The 26819-nt window shown below is 46.6% G+C and overlaps 1 protein-coding gene across 1 annotated transcript; it reads left to right on the top strand.

Moving 5' to 3' along the window:
• Positions 1-6183: 6183 nt before the first annotated feature.
• TAPBPL (TAP binding protein like) lies at positions 6184-24726 on the top strand. The gene is made up of 6 exons (XM_068258357.1): positions 6184-6834; positions 16788-17015; positions 18465-18674; positions 19938-20249; positions 21422-21721; positions 24424-24726. Exons 1-6 carry the CDS (start codon positions 6792-6794, stop codon positions 24543-24545), a joined length of 1215 nt encoding a protein of 404 aa, XP_068114458.1. The 5' UTR covers positions 6184-6791; the 3' UTR covers positions 24546-24726.
• The last annotated feature ends 2093 nt before the right edge of the window (positions 24727-26819 follow it).

Below are 26819 nucleotides of genomic sequence, written 5' to 3'. Positions count from 1 at the left end.
GGCAAAAATCACAATCAAATTGCTGTGCATTTACATTTGAGTTTGTGTTTTGTTGTGCGGTATATATGCCTGAAGAAGGGGACTAGATCCCAGAAAGCTTGCATAATCTATCTGTTAGCCATTAAAAGGTAGTAGCAGTAGGGTATTGTACCGTGTTAGCCATCAGTAAAAGCAAGAAGTTTTAAACCAGGATGATACCATTTATTGGCTAACTAAAAATGAATACAAATAAGCAAGCTTTCGGCCTCGCAGCCTTCGTCTGGCTTATATCCTGTTAGTTTGCAAACTGGTGGTACAGACAGCTTATATACATGCAACATCAAAAGGGAAAACAGATATTTTTTCAAGCATAAATACATGTCATTAAGATGTCTTAATTCACACAGACCATCGACCTGGGGTTAGAGGTTGTAAGCTAAGATAAGGATCCTTGTTTAACACCTGCTCACAGACCTGGGAGTTGGACTGACACAGAGGTATCATAAATTCTTAGTTCACAAGTTCAGCTATAATGTCTGAGAAAGTTTAAATATCATCAATCTCATACCAATATAGAAAGTTGTTGTCCTTATTCCAACCGTTCTGCACAGCTTTGAACCAATTTATAAATTTTGTTTCTGCTATTAATCGATCATTTGACGTTTTGAAGCCACCCTTCAGGGCAGTGACACGAAGATCATCCATGCTGTGTCCGTTGGACCGAAAGTGTGTAGCAACTGGGAGTCCAGATTTGGTATCATTAATAGTGTGCCTGTGTCCATTCATACGTTTGCGCAGTTTGACCAGTTTCTCCCACGTACATAACATTGGGGCATTTCGCACACATGATCAGATATACCAGGTTGGTGGAACCACAGGAAAATGTACCTTGTACTCTGTACTCCTGTTGTGAACCTGGTATCGTTACCCTGTCAGTGGGGTAAATGTGTCTGCAGGCAGAGGCGTAGCTAGGATTTTCAGCGCCCGGGGACAAAGACTATTAATGCGCCCCCCCAAAGTCAAGGTTGCGCGCCGCGCCAAAAAGGGGCGTGGTCACATAATAAATGTGGGCGTGGTTATGGGTGGAGCCAAATGTATATGGAGGTTAGCAGGCTCACGCTCACCCACCCTCCCTCAGTATGTACCTTCCAGCATGTTCCAAGACAAATTCAGCAATCATGAGCCCCCCCCATCAAGACAAATTCAGCAATCATGAGGCCCCCAACATAACCAACTCAGCAATCATGAGGCCCCCAACAAGACAAATTTAGCGATCTTGAGGCCCCCAACAAATCATGAGGCCCCCAACAAGACAAATTCAGTAACCATGAGGCCCCCAAAAAGACAAATTCAGCAGTCATGAGTCACATAAATAGACAGCATTTCACATAAATAGGTAGAATGCCCCCTTAATATGGTAGACACCTCTCACCTGGCAGCAGTTCTCCAAAATACACTCAATCTGACGTGGTTCCCCAAAAATAGGTAGCCCCAGGTCTATAGTTGTCCCCAGAATAGGTGGCCAGCAGTATAGATGTCCCCAGAATAGGTGGCCAGCGGTATAGATGTCCCCAGAACAGGTAGCCAGGGGTAGAGATGTCCACAGAACAGTTAGCCAGGGGTATATGTGCCCAGTATATGTAGGCAGGGGTATGTGTGTCCAGTATATGTAGCCAGAGGTATATGTGCCCAGTATATGTAGCCAGTGGTATATATGCCCAGTATATGTAGCCAGGAGAATAATATGTGCCCAGTATATATAGTCAGGCGTATATGTGCCCAGTATATGTAGCCAGGGGTATATATGCCCAGTATATGTAGCCAGGGGTATATATGCCCAGGATATGTAGCCAGGGGGTATATATGCCCAGTCCACGTAGCCAGGGGGTATATATGCCCAGTATATGTAGCCAGGGGTATATATGCCCAATATATGTAGGCAGGGGGTATATATGCCCAGTATATATAGGCAGGGGTATATATGCCAAGTATATGTAGCCAGGGGGTATATATGCCCAGTATATGTAGCCAGGGGTATATATGCCCAGTATATGTAGCCAGGGGTATATATGCCCAGTATATGTAGCCAGGGGGTATATATGCCCAGTCCACGTAGCCAGGGGGTATATATGCCCAGTATATGTAGCCAGGGGTATATATGCCCAGTATATGTAGCCAGGGGTATATATGCCCAGTATATGTAGGCAGGGGTATATGTGCCCAGAGTAGGTAGCCAGGGGTATATGTGCCCAGAGTAGGTAGCCAGGGGTATATGTGCCCAGAGTAGGTAGCCAGGGGTATAGGTGCCCAGAGTAGGTAGCCAGGGGTATAGGTGCCCAGAGTAGGTAGCCAGGGGTATAGGTGCCCAGGGTAGGTAGCCAGGGGTATATGCCCAGTATATGTAGTTAGGGGTATATGTGCCCAATATATGTAGGCAGGGGTATATGTGCCCAGAGTAGGTAGCCAGGGGTATATGTGCCCAGAGTAGGTAGCCAGGGGTATATGCCCAGTATATGTAGTTAGGGGTATATGTGCCCATTATATGTAGCCAGGGGTATATGTGGCCAGAGTAGGTAGCCAGGGTTATATGTGGCCAGAGTAGGTAGCCAGGGGTATATGCCCAGTATATGTAGTTAGGGGTATATGTGCCCAATATATGTAGGCAGGGGTATATGTGCCCAGAGTAGGTAGCCAGGGGTATATGTGCCCAGAGTAGGTCGCCAGGGGTATATGTGCCCAGAGTAGGTAGCCAGGGGTATATGTGCCCAGAGTAGGTAGCCAGAGGTATAGGTGCCCAGAGTAGGTAGCCAGGTGTCCCCCTCCCCAGCAGGAGGGGAGCAGCGCAGAGAAGAGGAAGAGCTGCTCTCTCTCCCTCGCTGTCCCCTCCAATGTCTGTCCGGTGGCTGGCAGCGGCGGGCGGAACTTACCTCCGTCTCGTCGCAGCGCCGGATGGATCTGCCGCTACTCTGGTCTGATCCAGACCAGAGCAGCGGCTGCGCACCCGAACTTCCGGCCGGTGTTCCGACGCGGCGCTGGAGCGTGACGGAGGTGAGTTCCGCCCGCCGCTGCCAGCCACCGGACAGACATTGGAGGGGACAGCGAGGGAGAGAGAGAGCACCTAAGGTGAGGGAAGGAGGGGGGAGATGGCCCCCCTTCCCCACCGTCCGCACAGCTCTCTCTCTTCTCTGCGCTGCTCCCCTCAGCCCCGCAAAAAGAGAAAAAACCCGAAGCTCAGCTGGGCGCCCTTGGGGACCCGGCGCCCCGGGGCACTTGTCCTACCCCGACCCCCCCTAGCTCCGCGCCTGTCAGGTCCCACATATTTTTTGTCGGCAGGGTGATGTTCCGTTTTGTTGAGGCCTATTCAAAGAACTCCTGACAATCAACTGTTTTAGATTGTGTGGTATTACTTTTACAAAACTTCTACCTACTTGATTTGTTGTGGAAACCTTCTTCACAGCGGAGTGAGGATTAAAGGGACATATGCATATAGTCACACTGTGTATAAAAATGTTTGTACATATAAATTTGCCATGACAGAGAATCAACATAGGTGCTCTGCGCTCTTATAGCTTTGTATCTGGTGCCCCCTGCTGGCACATTTATGTCATGCGGATGATTGCAGACCTGCAGCTGAAGTCAGCATGGGTCGTTTAAGATCATAGTAAGCGACAGTGAGAGAAGTTTGGATTGCTGAGTGCCCTGACTCACTGGTAACATCCACCCTGTGACATCATCACAGGAAGCGTTGTTACCAGTGAGACTGGCGGGGAACCTAAGTTTGGCGACTTGCAGTTGCACCATCTGCATCTGGAAGGTGGCTTGGGGAAAATCAAGGCATACTAAGGGATGCTGAGAGGTGCCAGGATTAGTGGTTGTGTGATTGTAGTTGCAGTACCAGAAGCTAGGGGGCAGACTGGATCATATCAGACTGTAGTGATGGGTGCTGGACGCTGTGTAAATAAGTGGCTTTGAAGTACCTGCAGCTAGAGTAAGCCTGGGTCAAATAGGATCATAGTGGGAGATGATGAGAGGTGTGTGAATCGTTGGCTGTGTGATAACCAGGGCTGGGCCGCCCATAAGTCGGGGTGAGGCGGGTTCCTCAGGCGGCAAGTCAGGGGGGGGGGGTTAGCGGCACCCGTCTGACCATGGGGGGGAAGGGGCGCCCGTGCTGGAGGGGGTAGCAGGCAGGAAGGGGGTATTGGGTCCCCCGATCAGCACTACCCCTCCAGCTATTAAGCGCAGCAGCTTAGTACAATCAGGCAGCTGGCAGGGATGACTCACCTCTTCCGCATTCCAGCGTGCATCCCACTCTCGTCACTTCCTCGCGTGATTAGACCGGGACCGGCGGCGGGGAACGGAGCATCGTAGGAGGATGGCGCGGGACATTACAGCTGCAGGGGGCCAATAGAAGCCCCGGGTAAGTGTCAGCTTGTTTGTCAAAGAACTCCTTTAACATCTGTTTTTACCCACAATGCACCACTACTGAATATGCAAATAATCTCTTTATGCCCTTGTAGCAGTGCATTGTGGGTAGTAGGAGGGATTCTCGGTCTCTTTTAGTTCCCTATACTTTTTCTAGTGGTTTGGGTTACCCCGAGCTGCTTGATTACTCAACTTGTTGCTAAAGTAGATGATACTCTGCTCAACTTTCAGAGAACCTGGCCCCAATGGAGCGATGCCTCCAGCCCACCCTCTTTTCCTTACCCGGGGTGAATGTTGGATATCCTTTCTGCCGTACACTGATTTTTTTTCCTGTACCTCTAGGCAAGTGTTTGCCTGTGACTGGTGAAGGCAGTACTGTGTGACATTATGGTTCTTTTTGTGTTTTGTTATTCCTCACCGAGTGTGCAGTAAAAAGAAACTAAGGCCTCAATTCACGGAGCATTATCAAACGTTTATCAAACACTTTATCAAACGTTTGATAATTTACCTCATGGGTAAAATCTAATTTTAAATTCACTAAGGTGTTATATATTTATCGAATGTTTTACCGATAAAACGTTCAACAAATATATAACACCTTAGTGAATTCAAAATGAGATTTTACCCATGAGGTAAATTATCAAACGCTTGATAAAGTGTTTGATAAACGTTTGATAATGCTCCATGAATTGAGGCCTGTGTGTACAAAAAGAAAAAAGTTAGAAAACTCTTTCGCCTGATTTTCTTTTGTGTTTCTACAGTTTTAAATGATTGTTTCTGTTGAATGTCCCTGTGGGGATTATTTCTGATGCAGTATGTTTTTATATTGCAGATGTTTCTCATTAAAAATCTTTAACACTAAAATTGGTTGCATGTATCGATAGGACATGCTGCAAGATGTAGGGCCAACATGCTCGATTGGGTGTGCAAAATCAGCATAGGCGACGGAAACCCCAGAGCTGTCCTTACTCCCCCCCCCCCCAGTGTAAAATGTGCCCCCCAGTGCCCCACCCATGGAGTGCACTTTACCTGTCCGTGTGCGCTGCTGACTCCGTCCTCATACACACCCCCCACGTGGTTGCCGGTGTATATGTGGGCGTTTGTGTGACCTCCCAACTTTTTGAGATGAGAAAGAGGGACACTTAAGCCACACCCCTGCCACACCCCTGTTCACACCCTCATCATACCCCCTAGTCACGCATACCATAAAGATTTCATAAGAAAAATATGTTGTTTTATAATTCAAACCACACTGGTTCTCTCTATCCTGGTTCATTTTCCTTCATATTAACATTTTAAAATAAGTAATATATCAATTTAATGGATGGGAATAAAGTTTAGAGTCAATCAGACACGGTTTTTAGTAGAGAAATATATATATATATATTTACATAGAAAGAGGGACAAAGTCCTAAAAGAGGGACAAATGATGAGGAGAGAGGGACAGAAAGAGGGACAATTGGGAGCTATGCTACACTGGCAACCACGTGGGGTGTGTGTATGAAGATCCCGGAGCCAGCAGCGGGCATGGACAGGTAAAGTATACTGCACGGGGTACATTTTACTCTAGGAAGGACAGAGCCGGGGTCGGCAAGGCAACAAATGCAAAGTCAAAAGGCGGACTCCAGAGAGATTTCATGCTGAAATGGATCGGGAATCAGCCTGCGGTGTATGGGCAGGCAACAGATTTATCTCCGATCAGAGAGAGATCTGTCTCTTGGTCGATCGGCCCATACATCGTCTGATGTATGGGCACCTTTAAATTTAGGTCTGTGCAGAGGAAGGAGGTCCTGTCACATCAGCAGGCCGTATGGACTCTGCACCAGCTATTTCTCGTTATTCGGGAACTGCCCAGTGAGGAATCGTGATGACACAAGGGACTTCCCAGATACGAAGCACAGCCTGCAGCCGTGACAACGTAGTCTGTTAGGAAGCATCATGTGACTTATAGAAAATGTGAAAGCGAAAGTGAATATCTGGCAATGAATTGGCCATTTTCCCTCTGTGTGTCAGTGAGGCCTGTGTGTGTGTATAGCAAATAGTGTGAGTGTGTGTGTCTGTGTGTGTATATAGTATGTGTGTGAACAGTGTATAGTGTGTGTGTGCAGTTTGTGTGTAGTGTATAGAGTTTGTGTGTCAGTGTGTTCACCTGTAATACTTTGTATGTGTGTTATAGTTTGCTATGTATAACTGTGCAGTGTGAAGTTCTTTGTTGACTTTCTAGTGTTGTGTGTGTTTGTTTTTTGTGTGACACTGTTATCTCTTATGTAGTGTTTGTTGTTGTGTGTCAGAGTGTTTTTGTGTAGTGTTGTGTTTCTGTGTGACACTGCAGGGTTACAGTGGAGGGTTTAATCTTGTGACGGTTGGTTGCTGTTGGAAAGTACCTGGATATGAAGAGAGTTGAAGATTTGCTACTTGGACTGATCCTGATCTGTGAGTAACGTTACAAGAAGGTTTGGGGGTGGGAACATTTTTAAGAAATGTGGTGGTGGGTTATTAAAGGGGAAGTGCACGCTCGGCTTGCAGCACTGATTCTTTCATTGAAATCCCAGCCAGAGCACTATCTGCATGGAGTATGTATGTTCTCCCCGTGTCTGTATGGGTTTCCCCCGGGCACCCTGGTTACCTCCCATTTCACAAAGCATACATATAAGTGAGTTGGCTTCCCTTTCCTCTAAATTGGCCTTAGACTACGATGGACATAAGACCAGAGCCGGGACAAGGTCCTCCAGCACCCAAGACTGAGACACCAAAGTGCACCTCTCCATCCCACTGATTGCTATTAGACTAAGAGGCACCCCAAAAGGGAAAAAAACTCCTTCCCGACTCCAGATGGCAATCTGATAAAATCCCTGGATCAACATCACTGGGCATTACCTAGTAATTGTAGTCATGGATCTCTTTCAACGCAAGGAAAGCATCTAAGCCCCCTTTGAATGCAGATATAGAATTTGCCATAACTACTTCCTGTGGCAATGCATTCCACATCTTAATCACTTTTACTGTAAAGAACCCAAGAAAACATGAAAGCACCCTCACCGAGTTGTGTTATTGTACAGGGATTCACTGGGATTTGTTACACTACAGTGATCTGACCTTTGTTGGCTGATATAGTGTGAATGCTTTTGAAGACATCCGATCCTGTGCAGACTAATGTATAAGAAAGAATGAAACAAACAGGAGCTTCTCTGAACGTAGGTTCCCTTAACAGGAAACTTGTTTCATCGATAGTAAAGGCCAGAGCCGGATTAAGGCTAAATGGGGCCCTAAGCAAAGTAACTGATTTGGGCCCCCCATCATGTCGTAATAGAATCAGAAGATGCAGCTGCACAGCAACATGCCGTTTACACCGGGGCAGCCGGGTTACTGGTTGCTATGGGCAAAAGCCCGCTTTCCTTTGTGGGTGCAGAATGCAGGGAATAGCAGCGGCAAAATGCAGAGTGAGAGATGAATGGCTGGGGCATTTGCACTCAGGGGCTGGGGCACCCCTGTGAAGAGGGCGCCAGATATCACAGCAGCAGCACTTTCCCCCTGCATCTCCAGCCTGGCAATAGCAGAAAGCTCTGGACACCGCCAAACCGGAAGCCGCTCCCCAGACAGAATTACATAACCACCCCCACCACCGAACAACCGATTTCCTCCCAAACTAGACAGCCACCATGCAGCCTCCATCCCAGTGAATACTATAGTCCAGCAGAGAAGGCAGCCGTAGTGGGGGAGAATGACAGCACCAGATGACTCACATTCACCTATTGCGATCCAAGCAATAGAGGTCCCGTCATCCGGAGCCCATGTGTCTCCTCTAGAGTGCTGCAGATCTGTTACTACTACTATTACTACTTCATACCTCCCAACATTTTAAAATAAGAAACTGGGACACTGGCCACACCCCCAACCACACCCCCTAACCACACCCCCAACACGCCTACCATCGTTTTTTGAAGATTTTTTTTTAATTAAATATTTATACCCTTATATTTTTTTTTATAAGTATACCCTCATACACCCTGCCCGTGGGTGGGGAGGAGGGTAAGGGTGCCTGTGGGTGGGGAGGAGGGTGCCACTTTTAGGTTGGGTGGGGTTGCCTGGGCAGATAATGGAGGCGGAAAAACTGATCGAGGCTCCAGCCGCAGTAATGAGGGATGCGGGAGCTTCACTGCTTCCTCCCTCCCTCTCTGAATACCCCCCTATGTATATCTGTGTCCCCCTGTAGGCAGAGTGAGCACAGCGGAGCGGGCAGTCGGGTCCTCCTACCGCTGAAGCACGCCGCGCGTACTGTCTCTCTGGCATCGGACCTCCATGTGCTTCCTGTGACGTCATAGTAAACAGGAAGCACATGGAGGTCGGATGCCAGAGACAGTACGCGTGCATCAGCGGTAAGAGGACCCGACTGCCCGCTCCGCTGCGCTCACTCTGCCTACAGGGAGGGGGGACACAGACATACATAGGGGGGTATTCAGAGAGGGAGGGAGGAAGCAGTGAAGCTCCCGCATCCCTCATTACTGCGGCTGGAGCCTCGATCAGTTTTTCCGCCTCCATTATCTGCCCAGCCGGCCGGGATTCAAGAGGGGGGGCCCGGGACAGCGGGAGGGCCCCCCCAAATCGGGAGAATCCCGACCAATCCGGGACGGTTGGGGGCTATGCTACTTCCTACTTCCTGTCTGATCTGAGAATCAGGAAGTTCAGAGCGTATGCAGAACAAAACTCCTCACCTTGAGTATAAACCAACCATAAGTCGGCCAGCCGGTGCTCAGTGTCATGCAGGTACACCACCCCTGCAAACAATTAGACCACAACGAAAATGAAGACACGGCACTCAGGAGCTGTATGCAGCCACAAGCTGTATTGAAGCAGACAGTACACTACATGTTTCGGGCGGACACCTGATGAAGGGCTCCGCCCGAAACATGTAGTGTACTGTCTGCTTCAATACAGCTTGTGGCTGCATACAGCTCCTGAGTGCCGTGTCTTCATTTTCGTTGTGGAAGTTCAGAGCGAGCGGCTGCACTGTAGAAGAGACAGATGGGTTTCAGATGACGGGATTTCTATCGCTTGGATCATGGATAGGTGAGTGAGCGTTTGCCATCTGCTGCTATCATTCTTGCTGCAGCTGTGGTTCTCTGTGGGAAAGGAGGGAGGAGTGGGCAGAGGCAGAGCGCACAGTAGCAGGAGGGGGACCTAGGAGGAGAGCCTGGCTCTGAAGACAATCAGCAGTGCACGGCATCATTTGACAAGACAAGACAAATAACATTTATATCGCGCTTTTCTCCTGGCGGACTCAAAGCGTCAGAGCTGCAGCCACTAGGACACGCCCTATAGGCAGTAGCAGTGTTAGAGAGACTTGCCTACGGTCTCCTACTGAATAGGTACTGGCTTACTGAACAGGCAGAGCCGAGATTCGAACCCTGGTCTCCTGTGTCAGAGGCAGAGCCCTAATGGCCCATACTCACGAGGGACTTTTGTCGCCTCAACACGCGGCGCGCGCGTGTTGCGGCGACAGGTCGCCCGTGAGTATGGGCCGTCGCACGCGCGCGCACCCCGAACTGTCGCCCGTCGCTCATGTCGCCATGCGATTGAAACTTTCAATCACATGGCGACAGTCGCCGCCGCACCTCCCCCGCGACTGTCGCTAGTCCGCGTGAGTACGCGGACTAGCGACAGCAACCTCCATTGTGGTAAATGGAGCTTCCGGCGGGGGGAGGAGGAACGTCGGCGACAGCTTCCGTCTCGCCGCTGGTCCCTCTTCCGCGTGTGTACGCAGAGGGACCTGGCGAGGAGCTGTCGCCGGCCTGTCGCCCACACGCTCACGTGTGCTGGCGACAGGCCACTTCTGCAGCCCGTGAGTACGGGCCATTAAAGGGACTCCGTGCAGTGCCTGTGGGTATGCCTTTAAGCATACCCACAACTAATTAATTACATCCTCACACCTATCAGCATGATGTTTGTAATTATATTCCCCTGGGTTCCTTATATTTCATTGCATTGTGCTGAATCGAGCTGCTGACTTTGGAGAAAGGTCGTCCTGTGTAATACAATGTAACTATGGAAAGATGCATATCATTTTGAAGCGCTCTTTCTCCTCTTTCCAATGATAGATAAAATGCCACCCTACACCTTTTAGTTTTTGCTATTTTCACGATCGAAATTGCAGTGGCTGCAATTTCGATCGCGAAAATAGTGAAAACTCAAAGTCATAGGGCAGCGGTTTATATACCATTGGAAAGAGGAGAAAGAGAGCTTTAAAATGATATGCATCTTTACATAGTTACTGCACTGCTCAGAGTCCCTTTAACCATTATACCATCCAGCCACCGCTGACAGGATGGCGAGGGCTGGTTTATATGCTGATGGGGCCCCTTTGACTCTGAATGGGGCCCCAAGCGACTGCTTTTGTTGCCTGGTCGGTAATCCGGCCCTGGTAAAGGCTCATATACACGTCGGATTTTTTACACGACCCATCGTCCAAACGGCGGGTCGTTTTAAAAAAATCCGACGCGAGTACGAGCCTTTAGTCAGTGATCAGCTAACGAGAGGCTTCTCCATGTCACCTACTGCCAGCTGGGGGGAGTAACATTGTACCTGCCATACACCGGCTGCAGCTGCAATGTATATTATATCTAGGTCAGGGGAGGATCGCACTTTTATATACACAAGTTTGTAAATATAGAACATTTCTCATTAGTAATTATTCACACTGGCCCTAATCTATAATGATAATTTTTAAGCTGTCTTCTGTATGTATGTGCGTCTGTCCACCCTGGATACGGCCCCTCCTGCCCCCCACTGTGATTGGTTGCCATGACTGATTGCGATGCTGATTGGCAGTGGCGTAGCAGTAGGGATTCAGAGGCTGTGACCGCACCGGGACTCCTAGATCAAAGGAGCCCACTAGGGAACCTCCTGTATTCATTTTATTAGCTGTTCATTGGTGCTATGCTGGTAATGAACACCTATACACCGGTGGCTGGATAGTGTAATGGTTAAGGGCTCTGCCTCTGACACATGAGACCTGGGTTCGAACCTCGGCTCTGCCTGTTCAGTAAACCAGCACCTATTCAGTAGGAGACCTTGGGCAAGACTCCCTAACACTGCTACTGCCTATAGAGCGCGTCCTAGTGGCTGCAGCTCTGGTGCTTTGAGTCCGCCAGGAGAAAAGCGTGATATAAATGTTCTGTGTTTGTTTGTTTGTTGTTTGTTTGTATATGTGCATTGCATAGTGTTAATCCTTAAAGGGAACCTGTAGCGAGTACAATTATTTATAATAAACGCAGGACGTAGCTGCAAATGAATATTGCCCTTCCAATGAACTTCACCTAACCGCACCCCCGCTTCACCCAGTCCCATGCACGCCTCCAGGACTTCTCAAGAGCTGCTCCAACACTATGGAACTCTCTACCTCCACCCATTAGGGCAGCCCCCTGCTTCAACATCTTCAAGAAAGCCCTCAAAACTCACCTTTTCACTCTGGCCTACTACCCCTCACAAGTGCTCTAAACCCACAGCTGAACTCTGGTCTCCTACCTTTCGTGTCCTTACCTCTCCCTCTAGATTGTAAGCCTTTGGGCAGGGTCCTCCTCCTTTTGTGTCCTACCTGATCATGCACCTCCATTACTGTGAGCCCATGCCATGCATCTGAGTGAACCTAACTTGCCTAATCTCCATGCTCCTATCCAGTGACTGACTAAGCATTACCTTGTACTCATACTGTGCTGCGTGATCTGGTCTTTCTTGTATTCATGTATTGTCATTTTGTTGTATGTCACCCCTAAATATTGTCTGTAACCTAAACTAATGTCCAGCGCTACGTAATATGTTGGCGCTTTATAAATACAATAAATAAATAAATTGCATACTTACCTCACCATCAGTTCCACTCAGAAGCTCACCATTTTCTTCTTACAGTGATCCCTTCCAGTTCTGACAATATTTTGGCAGAACTGAAATATATAAGTTGCTGTCAGTTATAACTGAATGTGCAAGGTAATGTCCATGTTTCCCTATGGCTCAAGTGGGTGATATTACAGTTTAACAGTGTGCTGACCAGGAAGCTGTTATGGGGTAATGGTCATTTTTAAAATGAAGGATAGAGAATTCCATTGATCACAGTGGACAAATGGGACACAGGAGAGGAGAAAGAGATTGAGCAGTAGACTACACAGGAGGTAAGTATGACCCGTGTATGGTTATTTTGACTCTTTATTTTCAGTTCAGGTTCTCTTTAAACGTGTATATGTCTTAAACGGCGCTACAAAGTCACTATCAATGTAGTCCAGTTCCCTTCTGATGGGAAAAACCGTTATAGTTTATGAAAAAAAGTTCTCATATGTCTGCGCCTCTAAATGGATATAGCCAAACCCTTCTTCAAACAGTTTTCAAATATTAGGCAGCGCTCCACTTCAAAAGTTAGATGAAAATAACTGGATGCCCCTTAAGGGACCGCACTCACCCGTCCGGAGTGACCACTGTGAGACTGGTCAAAATAGGCTCTGGTGTATTCCTTATTCGAACTTCCCTGCTGCCAGGTGTCAGATGTCCGTCACTTTAAAAATTTTTAAACGGCTGTGCTGCCCCCTGGCGGATTTTAATAAACCGCCAGGAGGGTTAATAACTAAGTGTGTGCCACTGCTGTGTGTGTGTCACTGCTGATTGGATGGCATGCGTGCCGTCCAGAGAGGCGGCGCACTCTACTACCCCATGCATCGTAGTGCGTGCTACCAGCTATTAAACAATATTTGTCTAAATATCCTAATTTACAGCTCATGAGGTATGACTGCTTCTTCTGTATCTTCTTTGTAGAAATCGTTGGCTACAAAGGATCATTTCCAGTTGATTATTTACAATTTAATAAATCAATTGTGTTTTAAATTGTTCATAAAAATTGAATTGTTAATGGGCACCTTAAAGCTACGTACACACATGTGAGCACTGTCACCCATCGAGGATCGAGAAATGATCCCTCGGGCAACAATTCGCAGAACAATGCTGTACAGACCCATCCCTAGTCTTGAGGCTAACGATGTGTTCTGTTGCTATGGAGGGGGTAGGAGGGAAGATGATCGGCGGCAGACTTAAAGGGGCACTATGGCGAAACATTTTAAAATTTAAAATATGTGCAAACATATTCAAATAAGAAGTACGTTTTTTCCAGAGTAAAATGAGCCATAAATTACTTTTCTCCTATGTTGCTGTCAATTACAGTAGGTAGTAAAAATCTGACAGAAGCGACAGGTATTGGCCTAGTTCATCTCTTCATAGAGGATTTGCAGGGAATTATTTCTTTTCAAAAGCACTTAGTGAATGGCAGTTCCTCTGTCCAACTGCCAAAAAACTGTGTAGCGAGCAGGGAAGCTGGCCAGCATCATTGTTTAAATCCTTTTTAGGGAATATCTTTATAAAGAATAAAAGCCTTGCTGAGAATCCCCTATGAAGAGATGGACTAGTCCAAAACCTGTCACTTCTGTCAGATTTTTACTACCTACTGTAAGTGACAGCAACATAGGAGAAAAGTAATTTATGGCTCATTTTACTCTGGAAAAAACGTACTTCTTATTTGTCTATGTTTGCACATATTTTAAATGTTATACTTTTTCACCATAATGCCCCTATAAAGAGAACCCGAGGTGGGATTTCATTATGTTACTGGGGCACAGAGGCTGGTTGTGCACACTAAGACCAGCCTCTGTTGCCCCATGGTGTGCCTCCATGTCCCCCCTGCGCGTCGCTATAGGAGGGAAGTGACGCGGGCGGGTAGCGGCGATGCGGAGGAGGCGGGGGAGCGGCGCTGACAGACAGCGCTTAGGTAAACATTGTGCTGGCGACGCGCTGCGTGTCACCAGCACTGCGGGGGCTATAGCGGCGCGCAGGGGGGACATGGAGGCACACCATGGGGCAACAGAGGCTGGTCTTAGTGTGCACAACCAGCCTCTGTGCCCCAGTAACATAATGAAATCCCACCTCGGGTTCTCTTTAAGGGAGGAGGTTGAAGCTATGAAGATGGCATTTAAGCAATGGTGAACAGATGGGTCCTTAAGGCCTGTTTGAATGAGTTGAATGTGGAGGTGAGCCTGATGGGGGGAGGGAGGGAGTAGGGGCTGCTCTGTAAAAGCCCTGGAGCCTTGTGAGTGAGAAAATCATATGATGGTGCATAGAGTGCTGGAGGAGCAGAGAGAGCGGATTGGGGAGTATTTCTGGACGAGATCCAAGATGTACGGATTTGCGGAGGTGGAAGTGGCAGAACCTAAAGATGATCTGGATGTGGGGGTAAAGGAGAGTGCTGAGTCGAAGTTGACACCCAGGCAATGGGTTTTAGGGACAGGTTGGATAAGTTGTGCTGTTGATAGCAATGGAGATGTCAGGGAAGGGCTTAATGAATGGGGTGGGATGGTCATGAATTCAGTCTTTTCCTGGTTTCAAAAATATGTTGTACATCCAGGTGGAGATTATGGAGAGACAAGTGGTGATTATATTCATAGTGTGGGGGAGAGATCAAGGTTGTAGAGATAAATTTGGGTGTCATAAGCGTAGTTGAGGCCAATTAGATTGTAGTTGAAGCCAATTAAAGGAAACCAGAGATAAACGCTTTGGCACAAAATAAAAACATATCCCCAGATAGATTTTACAAAATAAATACTATACCTGGTATTTTTGCCGCTCTGGCAAAAACGGCACGTTTTTTGTGTTGTTTTTTTTTTTTTTTTTTTACTAAAACTCCATGCAAAACACAGTTCATCAGGAAAGCATATTATTTAGTGGGCTGTGCGCAAAATGAAATCACCATTTCTAAAAACCTCTTATAACTAACAAATATATATTTTAAAAAACGTTTTCAATATACCCTTACATTAGCAGCTCCTCCCATCTCATCACAACTCTCTGTGATGCTGCAAGCATACAGAAAGGGGAAAGCAGAGCCAGAAGGGGGCAGGCTTGGGCTTGAAAATACATCAGAGAAGACAGACTTAGCTATAATAATTCCCAAGCAAAGCCAGACTGAATGCTTAGTGGGGGATTTTATCAGGGCTGATAACATGCAGGCTGAGCAGTGAAGGATTAAACAGAGAGCAGGATAGATGTTTTCTCTAATGTTTCCACTGATATATATGGTAAAATACATGAGGGTGCTTTGTCTCTGGTTCACTTTAAAGCGGAATATAACCCAGTATTTCAACTTTGCTCTAAAACATTATTTACAGCATATTATATGCAACCAGCATTTTTTTTTTTTACTAGACCAGCATTGGAAGGGTTACACACAGAGCTTTAAAGTTCCGCGGAGAAAAATGCAGACACAGCCGACGTTTAGATAGATACATTTAAGTAAACACAATGTAACAAGTGTGGAATGTGACACACACTCTCTGACTGTGCAGGAGCTGGAGGACACAGAGAGTGTGGGTCACATTCCTCACTTGTTACATTGTGTTTACTTAAATGTATCTATCTAAACTTCGGCTGTGGCAGCATTTCTCTCCACGGAACTTTAAAGCTCTGTGTGTAACCCTTCCAATGCTGGTCTAGTAAAAAAAAAAAATGCTGGTTGTATATAATATGCTGTAAATAATGTTTTAGAGCAAAGTTGAAATGCTGGGTTATATTCCGCTTTAATTAGATGCGTTTGCCAAGGGAGGAAGAGTAGAGTAGAGGTAGAAGAGTAGTGGGCTGAGGACAGAGCCTTAAGGGACTCCAACAGTGAGGGGAGGGGGGATTACCCCAGGATCCCATGTAACTGATCTGCACAATATACTGAAGCTTCTGCAAAAGCACTTGCTGGTTATATATGTCTTGGTGGGGGGTCGAGACATTATCAGAACTGTACAGAGAGATCTCCCTGGAGAAGACTAAGGACTAAATTTCGGCAAGATGACACTCTTCCAGTTAAAATATTGAAATGGTGGGAAACAGCGAAAAACTGTATTGTCAGTGAGATATAGAGTTTCCATTTACTTTTGCATAAGGCCAAATCCACGTTTAACTTTAAGCACAGGATCCCACCCGTGTATTATAGCCCATACTGTCCTAAGTGTAAATTCAGAAATGCTGATTTATTGCATTGTCTGTGGACCTGCCCCACACATACCGTAGATCACTTTTGCAAACAGAGCGTGTAATAACTGTCTTCTATGCCTCTTCTTCTTTATTTGCACAGTCAACCTGTATTTCTTCCCTCCATGTTGTTTCTGAGCAGGGGTTAGGGAGATACAGGGCAAGAACAGGAGAGATAAGTTGGGGCATTAGGGTTGATAAGACCTTTTACCAGGGGTGGGGAGATTCAGAACAAATACAGGAGAGGCTGATTAAACTATGCTCAGTGACAGAACCTGTTTCCAGGGGTAGGGAGATACAGGAGATCATTGTATGCGCTGTGACAAGACCTCTTACTCTTTCAGGTCCAGTGATCCAGAGTGCAGCGGTTCCACAGGGGCACCATGCTGTTGATGTTCTCCTCCCCTGTGAATATGTCCTCCTGGAACCCGGAGTAACCGGACTTGCGTTCAAGCGACAAAAAGTCACTCTGGTCCTCCACAACCTAACAGTAGAAGGAGAGGAGCCAGCAGAGCCATTACCGGATTTCAAGACTCCGGAGGACACTGAGGAGGCTATTTTTGAGGCGACATGTGAGTATATCCTTTATTCATGGACAATACACAATCGTTTTCCAGTGGACCAACCTCTACTGTGGTGCAATTCACAAGATAGACTGATAGTCATTTTTGCCAAAGATATAGCATCTGACTCATTATTTCTTTGATTGAATCTGGCAGTCCCAATTGCCCCAACATAGAATAAATTAATCTTCTATTGATTTTGGGCAGTTCTTCAATTGGAAGTGTGATCGGGTATTTTGGAAAATTTCAACGCAAGCAAGGTGAGGGAGTAGCAGCAGGGGAGCGATAGCTCTAGATAAGGGATTCTCAACCAGGGTTCCCTGGAACCCCAGGGTTCCTTGAGGACATTGTAGGGGTTCCCTGGCATTTCTTCCTGCGGTAAGATTGGCCTCAGTTGGCTGGATGAAAAAGTACCACCTTGGCTCCTCTATAAAATGAAAGGATAAATTGAAGATCAGTATAATGAGGGCAGTAATAAAAAACAATATGATAGGCAGAATAATAAAGAACCCTATTATAGGGGCACACTATAATCATGGGAACTATAATAAGAAACAACGCCACAGCTTACTGTAATAGGATGTACTATAGAGGAGGAACATGGAATGGGGCGCTGATACAGGGGTTCCCTGAGATCCAAAAACTATTTGAAGGGTTCCTCAAGAGTGAAAAGATTAAGAACGACTTCTCTAGGGTGCTACACTGAGTGGCACAAGAATTGCAGGTCAACCGATGTCCAATACATACCTATTGGACTGATTAGCATGGCCGGATCTGAGGCAAGGCCACAAGGGCACCAGGAAGCAAGGAGCGGGCTGACACTAAGGCAGTTAAACTGCCAAACATGTAAACCACAGCATTCACAAACCAAGTCCGCAGCCATCTTGCTTCCAAGCACAGCACAGAATGGGGGAAGCACAGGACCAGGGAAGTACACAGGATGGGGGGAGCACAAGACGATAGCACAGAACTCGGGGAGCATACGGGACAGAGGGAGCACACAGGACGGGTGTTGCACAGGATAGGGCGCTTGGTGGAGGCAGAGTTGACTGTGGGCCTTGGGTAGTAAAATGTCCAAATCCGGTGATCCAACAATCTAACCTACATTGTCGAACTAACCTACATCCCATAGACTTTTACTATCCCCTCCCCCAACCCTAACCCTCCTGGTATACGTTTGATACTGGATGTAGGCAAATTCGACGTGTAGGTTATCACGTCGGAACACCCCGGCCCTGCTGATTAGTGCTTTATTTTTCCTGAAGGCCAGATCTCCTTAATCGCAGATATTACAGCCATGATAACGATGGTTGCCCATCTGTCAGAAATAAGTTTGGGTAAAGTTCATCTCGACTATGAGCAGCTTTATTCCTACTCCATATATGTTATTAGTACCCTGAGCCACGTGTCCTGTTACAGTCTCACAGCCAATGGTCTCTTCTCTTGTCATCCAATCAGTGAATGTCCCACCCCTCCCATTTGCGGAGCGACTTCTTCACGTTGAATGTGAAGGGGAGGAGGCCGTATGCGAGATCACACCACTGTACAGCCACTTCTACATTGCCCACATCCGTCTGCCGGAGGTGAACATCGCTATTGTGGCCAAAGCAGGAGCCGCTGTGGATACAGAGCAGCCTTTGAGCGAGAAGAGTATTATACCAATGACAGGTGACTGCCTGGTCAATTGATCAAACGCTTTCTTATGAACATTGTTTCTTGCAGCTTTCTCTACACCTCTGTGAGGAAACGCGGAAAAGCCGCCGCGTGTGCCAAGAGCTAGGCGGCTGACTCCGCGTCCTACGCGGCGGTTTGCACGCGTCTGGTTGTGTGGTGGAACGCGGAAAAGCCGCCGCATGTTCTGACAGCAAAGCGGCTGTTTGCATGCAGCAGCATGTGCTTGGTGTGGCTGGGTCTGTTAGTGCACCTAGGCAGATGGAGAGCTATGCTCGCGCGGGCCTGAATTCAGGACCTTTATACCTGCAGAGGAAGTGTCAGCTGATCAGGAAGGACAGCTGATTCCTGCAGGACTCATGATTGGCTGAATGGTTCGGGCGGGGCAGCAGAGTCCAGCAACTATAAATTCTGCTGCTTATTCAGTTGCTGGTTGTCTGGCGTGCGATCACATACGTGGGAGCACCCAGATCCGTAGTCAGATCCGCAAGTGTGCCGGGACCAGCTGGAGCTGTAATCCTACACTTAGCTAGATTTTGTTGATAGCTTGAAGCACTAGTTTGATTGTGATTATCTGTTATGACTTCCTGCTTGCCTGACTATCCTCCTGAACTCTGATCTTGCACCTCGATATTTCTGATACTCTGTTGCCGAACCCCGGCTCGTCCCTAGACTCTGTTTCTGCCTCCTGATTTTGTACCTCGATATATCTGATACCCCGTTGCCGAACCCTGCCTGCACTTAGACTCCGCCTTTTCCTCCTGATCTTGTACCTCGATATTTCTGATACCCTGTTGCCGAACCCTGCCTGTACCTAGACTCCGCCTCTGCTTTATGATCTTGTACTTTGTCTGTCCGTGTGTGTACGACCTGGCTTGTCCGACCTCGAGAACTGACCTTACTCTTGGAGGCGGTTCCCCGTCCTGTCAGTGACATCTCCTCCTGAGTGTCACTTTCAGACAATCCTTCCTACTGTCAGTCTGACTCCTCCCGTCTTGGAGAGCTCAGGTCTGCGGAAGGAATCTGAGCAGTATTCATTGCTGCACTGAGGCCTAGTCCTCTAAGTGTTACTGTTGCACCAAACACTACACTCTACTCAGGTGAACAGAGGTTAGCTAGTATATCGGATTATCGGTGATACTGCAGATCACTTATAATCTGGTATACATCTGTATTCCCAGTGATACTGCAGATCACCGGTAATCAGGTCCTCTCTGTGCTTCACCGATCGTTACAACCTCTTGATTTTCTTCTCTTCAGCGGATCTTCTGGTATCATCCGGCCCTCCTTCACTAAAAGCTTCTGTCACAGATGAAATCAAGTTCTCCTGTGAGGTGTGGGGGGACAATGACGTCCAGGACATTGAGTGGCACCTGCAGAAGGAAGGCAAAGGGAAAAAGCTAAACCCGGGGGTGGACTCACATGTCTCTATTCTACAGGAGAAACAAGAAGGGCAGGAGGACTCTTCTTTGACCATACAGCAGCTCACTGTGCATGATGAGGGAACGTATATCTGTGCTGTAAGTCTGGGACCACATCGCCTACAGCAGATTCTCCAGCTCCAGATCAAAGGTGATACAATCTATCGGGTGCAGAAAGGCAGGAGGCATGTTAACAATTCAATTCAAAAAAGCTTTATTGGCAGGACCAAATGCATTTAGCATTGCCAAAGCAAAAAGAGCAATGCATGGGGGAGTAATGGAGTTTGTGGTTGTGGGATTTTAGGGGTGGAGGTCGGCAGAGTATACAGTCCATAGAGATGGGGAGGGTATAGAGGCAATATAAGGAGTATGCATTGGGTATCGTTTTCCTCTCAGTTGGTGGCAGGCAGTAACATATTGGGCAGCTATTTGCACCATTCTTGAAGGATGTAGTTTCCTCTCCTCATCTATGGAGGTGAAATCTGGAGTGTGTGCAGAGAATGTCTTGAAGTGGGCAGTCCTCACAGGTGCGTATTTGCTGTAGTGTAACAGGAAGTGGGCCTCTCCCTCTAGGGCTCCCTGCAGTCTCTCCTCCTGCGCTTCCATGTCTGTCTGTGCCACCCCAACTCCATCTCCAGGATGTGGACGCTCAGACATATAGGCTCAGGGTTTGTCTGTCTTTGGGGTGGTATAGCTTCTCCAGATATGACGCCATTGTGTACTCCCTCTGCAAGTACTCGGGTCTCCAACTACTTTCGAAGATGAGCTGCCCCGTACTGCACTTGTGCATGCGCAGTACAGAGCTGATTGTCTTGGGAAGTACTTGGAGACCCAAGTACTTCTGAAGACTTCCACGGAGACCCAAAGGCTTCTTCAACAATAAAGTCGAATTGCTGCAAAGGAGGCCCATCGGGGTAGTGAGGGTATACAGAGAGGACCGTCAATGGATACATTTGTAACTTATTCCTCATCTACTAGTACAAATACCCCAAGGGATGCTTATAACGCATCAGTGATATTGCTGCCTCTATAATAAAGCAATTTATTGATACATGTTGAAAAAAAGGGTTGCTTGGGAGTATTTAGATAAAATGATCTGTTGTTGCCATTGTGCCTTTATTGTTGAACATATTTGGCATTAAAAAATTAGGACAATACTATTTCCCTACAGGTAGATACTCTCATTTCTGGGTTTAAGCTCTTCACCTGGAAGATCGGAGATGATGGCAGTAAAATGTAATGAACATGGCAGCTTGATGGACATGTAAGTGACCCACGGACTATAGAGAGTGCCTCACTAACGATGTTTTGCTTTTTCTTCAGAGCCTCCCCGGGTTACACTTTCTCTAAGCAAAGACCCAACTCCCACCCTCATCTGCCGCACAGATCGCTACTATCCTCTGGATGTGGAGGTGGAGTGGCTGCTTAATGGGACCCCATTGACTGAGGCCACCGTGGTCACCTCCAGTCATCGCAGGAACAGTGATGGGACATACAATCTCAGCAGCCACCTCCAGGTGTCCATTCCTCCGAAAGACGCCCCCGATGATGTTTACACCTGTTCTGTCTCACATGTGGCCAGCGAAGAGAAAATCCAGGTGGACTTCACAGTCTCTGCTTCAGGTACTGTCACAACTTGCTACAGTTACTGTAAATGTTTTTATGCTTAAAAAAAAATATCACTCCACCAAAAACGATTTTTGTTCTGGAATCACCTGATAGTTCATTACCTTGGACTCTGGCGGTGAGATTTTAGTACTCTTGATTCCCAGTATAATTATGTGGCACAGTGGGGTGACAAATAGTACCAAAGTGTTAGGCTATTTGGATCAAAGTGACAGACAAAGTCTGACACTGTGCTGGACTAGACCTGGTGGCAGTGCAGGCTTTTGGGAGCCTACATAATATTTACATTACATGGGACAGCATGGGGACGCCGGAGCTCAAAGTGTCAGATTAGACATGGCAACAGTGCCCTTAGCGGCAGCCATGTTTTTCTATGTCAGACTGGTGCTGAACTGTCAAGTGTCAATGTTGGACATAGTCCAACGCAGGATAGGAAAGGGTTAAAAATGGTTGTGGCTAAAAATGTTTTTCAATAGTAATGGCCTTTGTTTTAAGTGGACCTGAACTCTTTCACAGGACAGAAGGAAAACAGAGAGAGAAATTCAAGCTGTATGTATTGAGAGTTTAGCCTGTCTTATTCCCCTCATCTGTGACTAATCACAACTGTAATTTGATTTATTGTCCAGCGCTGTGTAATATGTTGGCACTTTATAAATACAATACTAATATTGTCTGAGTGGTATCAGCTAGCTGCCGCGGCAGAGCAGCTAAATTGTAAGCACAGGATGTTAACTCTATGTCTGCTTCCATGAAAGGAAGTAGACAAACAGCAGATTTATTGCAGGATTTTTATGAGTTGTAACAAATAAATGTCTTTCTTTAAAGGTTATGCGGTTGCTTATCTTTTAGAGCAGAGAGGAAGTTGTAATTCAGGTCCACTCTAACCTCAATTCTTTACTTCTGCTCTACACTGCCCCATGTTATTCCCCTACTCTAGTGCATTTTACTACTTATGACTCCCAGTTTAGTGCACCTTTATATGGTTCAATATACTTTCTTATACCCCCCCCCCCCCCCTCCCACCACCACAACACACACACTTTTTGAGTACCTTCTGTGATTTTGCTCCCTAGTGCCCTTCATTAATACGCAGTCACTACCTCTTGTAGAGATTGGAATTAGCACGTTGGTTATAGTTACCAACTTGATTTCTCCACTTCCTTATCCACTATACCCCTGGCCTCAGTTCTGGCCTTGCACATATTTGTTCATGACCACAGCATGATGGTAATGTGTCCCTTGACCCTTGTGCCGCTGGTTGACAAGTGAGTCGGGACTTAGGACAGGTGGACTGAGTGAAGGAGACACAGGGGAGTCAATGAGGTACTTCTGAAACTTTCTCACCACACCAGCTGGTGATGCTTCTTTCTGGAGGGAAGAAAATGTCAGGGAACCCCTGAAGAAAGCCTGATGTCAACTGCACAAGACAGCTATTCCAATTTATCATTTCCCCTGAGATATGTAGAGCCCACAATTGACTGGGCTATGCAACTCCAACTCATAGACCTATCAGTTCCCAATGTGTAGACTAAACACACAATCCTAAGCCTAAATATGGAGAGGTAATTTACCTCTACAGGTTACGAGTATCGACATGGTGGCGATTACCATTCTCCCAGAGGCGCAGCTAGGGTTTTCAGCACCTGGGGACAAAAGTTTTTACAAACCCCCCCCCCCCCCCCCCCCCCCCCCCCCCCGGGCCCACCTGGACAAAATGTGCATGGCCACACACCAGAATGGGATGTGGTCATGGGTGGAGTCAAATGTACAAATGCTGTTTAGATAGCCAGATGTACCCCCATCCCCCCTAAAAGTAGAAATATGTGCCCCCTTCCCCCATTTAGATAGCCAGCTGTGCCCACCTTTAAATAGCCAAATGTGCCCTCTTTTACATAGCCATATGTGCCCTGCTTTTTCTAATGCTGTTAATGCTTCTGCACTCCTCTGCAGAGGCAGGGAGAGAAGCAGGGGCACTTCGAGCCAGTCATCGAGCCGCCTCTCATGCATGTGGGGGTGCAGCGGCTGTGCTGAGCCCCCTTACAGTGCTGTGCCCGGGGACATGTGTCCCCCCTTGCCCACCCATAGCTACGCCTCTGCATTCTCCCTTCCTTCCCCATTCCCCCTCCACTGCTGAGGCAAATGCCTTATGAGTCGACCCCTCTGCCAATGCCTATAAAAAGCAGGGCATAAACTAACGGATGTTAAAGTTAAAGTGAACCTCCGGACTAAAAATCTACTCAGCAGAACTGATAAGGCTTGGTGTTTCTTTAACAGTTTCACAGCATCAGAACTTTTTTTTTTCTTACCAAAGCATCATTTTTAGCTAAGCTCCACCCATCAAAGAAAACTGCCCGGGCTTTTTTTCCCTGATGCTGTGCAAAGCATGATGGGATTTCCTATGTTGTTGTTCACATTGCCTAGCAACTGGGAGGGGTGATCAGCACACAGGACAGTTGGAACTGTGTCTCATGCTCCCCGTCACCTCCTTTCAACCAAAAAGATGGCTGCCCTCATGAAATCAAACATTTGCCTGTTCTTTTAAAACAGAGTGGGTAAGAGATTACATTACCTATCTATTTTAATTAACATAACTAATGTAACTTAATGACAGTATGTTTGTTTAGGCTGGAGTTCCTCTTTAAGTACTGAATATTTATTATGGAAGTATTAATATCTTAACTCTATTCCTTTCTGCGCAGATCCTTTGATATTACCTCAGATAATCGTCGTGATCCTATTGGCTGTTGTGTTCGGATGTGTAGTCATCTATGTGAAGACATGGAGCACGCCACAAGTAGACAAAACTAAAAAAGTATCGTGATTCTTGACAAGTGCTGAGTGGGCGGGGATTTGCACATTACCACAGTGTACAGCGGCGGACATTGGGGTGTGGTATGGATACATTCCTGCTGGTGAAAAGATATAATATCTGTACAGTCAAAACTAATGTCTGATTTGGGAAGGTGTAGATAATTCTTACAATAAAAGTTTTCTTTGTAAAAGCGTGTCGCAGCCTAAACATGAAAAACTTGGGGAAGAGGTCACAACTGTGTGTTTTCCTCAGTGGTGTGGCCTAAATAATATGTATTTAAAGGAATACCGAGGTGAAAATAAACTGATGATATAAACAATTGTATCTATCCTCCTACTCCTAAAACGTATTTTTTGAGACATCCCTTAGTTTAAATCTACTTTTTAAGTCTTTAATGTTTCATTGTCTCTGCTCAATGACACAGTCTTTGAAGTATGCCAGAGCTAAAATCTATGAATGCTTGACATATTTTTGATCTATTCCCTGCTCTCAGAATGGCTGTAATTACTTTTCAGTGAGGATTATGCTATAGTCTGACTAGTTCCAAACTTGAGAGACACGTGAAAGTGAAAATAGATTTTCATACATAAATGTTAACTCTTTCAGGCAGAGAATAAAAAAAGGAACACAGCCTAGTTATTTATGCTTGGCACTGAATATACAGATGTCTATCTTATGTCACATGTCATTTTGGGTATCCTTTAAATAAGCAGAAGAGGTGTATAAATAGTAGAAGTGGTATATGTAAATGTGTCTGGGGGACTTGGGATTTCTCTCAGGCCTACAGAGCTGGTTAAATGTCTGTACTGGAGTCCATGTTATGCAATCATACTAATTCATCCTATGTTTTCACCTGAGAAATAAAGCAAGAATCAAACACTTTATCTCACCCAAAGACCTACATTCATACATTTGTATCTTCCTGCCTGGATTATCACAGTGCCATCCTCACTGGATGACCAGAAAAAGTCAATACCACCTACAGTTAATACAAAATACCAAACTTCTACCAGATGGTCCCGACTGCTACCTTGTTTGGCAAACTCTCAATTGGTTGTCAGTAAAAATGGAGAATCCATTCCAAAATCTGTCTGCTGGCTTTTAAAGTTTTGAATAACCTGAGTTCCACACAACTGGAGGAAGCAATGGAACTGTACACCCTTCACAGCCATCCTCCACGCGCCACACAAATTTAACTTGACAATCAAACCTGTAAGGAAAATGACAGTAAAAAAAGTACATAGTTCCTTGGTGGGATGCTTTCTGGATGCTCCCCCACCCCTGCTGGCCAAAGCGCTCTTCTTACGCTTTTATCCGTGTATGAACATGACCGTAGGCATTTTTCGCGCTGAAAAATGGGCAACAGAATGTGGGCATGGGCGTGGTCATGGGTGGGGCAAAATATACATGACCTTGGCAGTGGTGTAAAAGGTCTGTCGGGGAAGTTTGAGCTCTGCCTTAGTGTTTCCCCCCAAAATGCATGTAATCTTACCGAATTTCACCAAAAATCTACGCCATTTGGCAGATGTTCCTCCAAAATACAGATAATATGGCAGTTGTTCCCCCAAAATAGACGTAATCTGGCAGCAGCAGTTTCCCTAACATACACATAATTTGGCAGCGGTTGCCTAAAATATGCATAATCTGGCAGCGGATCACCCAAAATACATGTAATCTTGTAGCAGTGGTTCCCCCAAAATACACATAATCTGGAAGCAGCGGTTCCCCCAACATACACATAATCTGGCAGCTATTCCCCAAAATACACTTAATCTAGCAGCAGCGGTTCCCAAAAAATAGTTAATCTGGCAGCAGGTACCCCAAAATAGGTGCCCCCGTATAGGTAACAGGTCTAAAAGTATCCCCAGTGGAAGTAACCAGGTGTATTGGTGTTCCCAGTACAGGTATCCAGGTCTATAGGTGTCCCCCAGTATAAGTAGCCAGGTCTATAGGTGTCCCCAGAATAGATAACCAGGTCTATAGGTGTCCCCAGTTTAGATAGTCAGTTTTATAGGTGTCCCCAGAATAGGTAGCCAGGACTATAGGTGTCCTCAGAATAGGTAGCCAGGTCTATGGGTGTCCCCAGTATAGATAGCCAGGTCTACAGGGGTCTCCAGAATAGGTAGCCAGGTCTATAGGTGTCCCCAGTACAGATAGCCAGGTCTATAGGTGTCCCCCAGTAAAACCAGGTCTATAGGTGTCCCCAGTATATGTAGCCAGGTGTATAGGTATTCCCAGTATATGTAGCAATGTGTATAGGTGTCCCCAGTATAGCCAGGTGTA

Source organism: Hyperolius riggenbachi, chromosome 10 (genome assembly GCF_040937935.1).
Source record: "Hyperolius riggenbachi isolate aHypRig1 chromosome 10, aHypRig1.pri, whole genome shotgun sequence".
Classification (NCBI taxonomy): domain Eukaryota; kingdom Metazoa; phylum Chordata; class Amphibia; order Anura; family Hyperoliidae; genus Hyperolius; species Hyperolius riggenbachi.
Note: the sequence above shows the minus strand (reverse complement) of the source record. Positions and strands in the feature narration are given on the sequence as shown.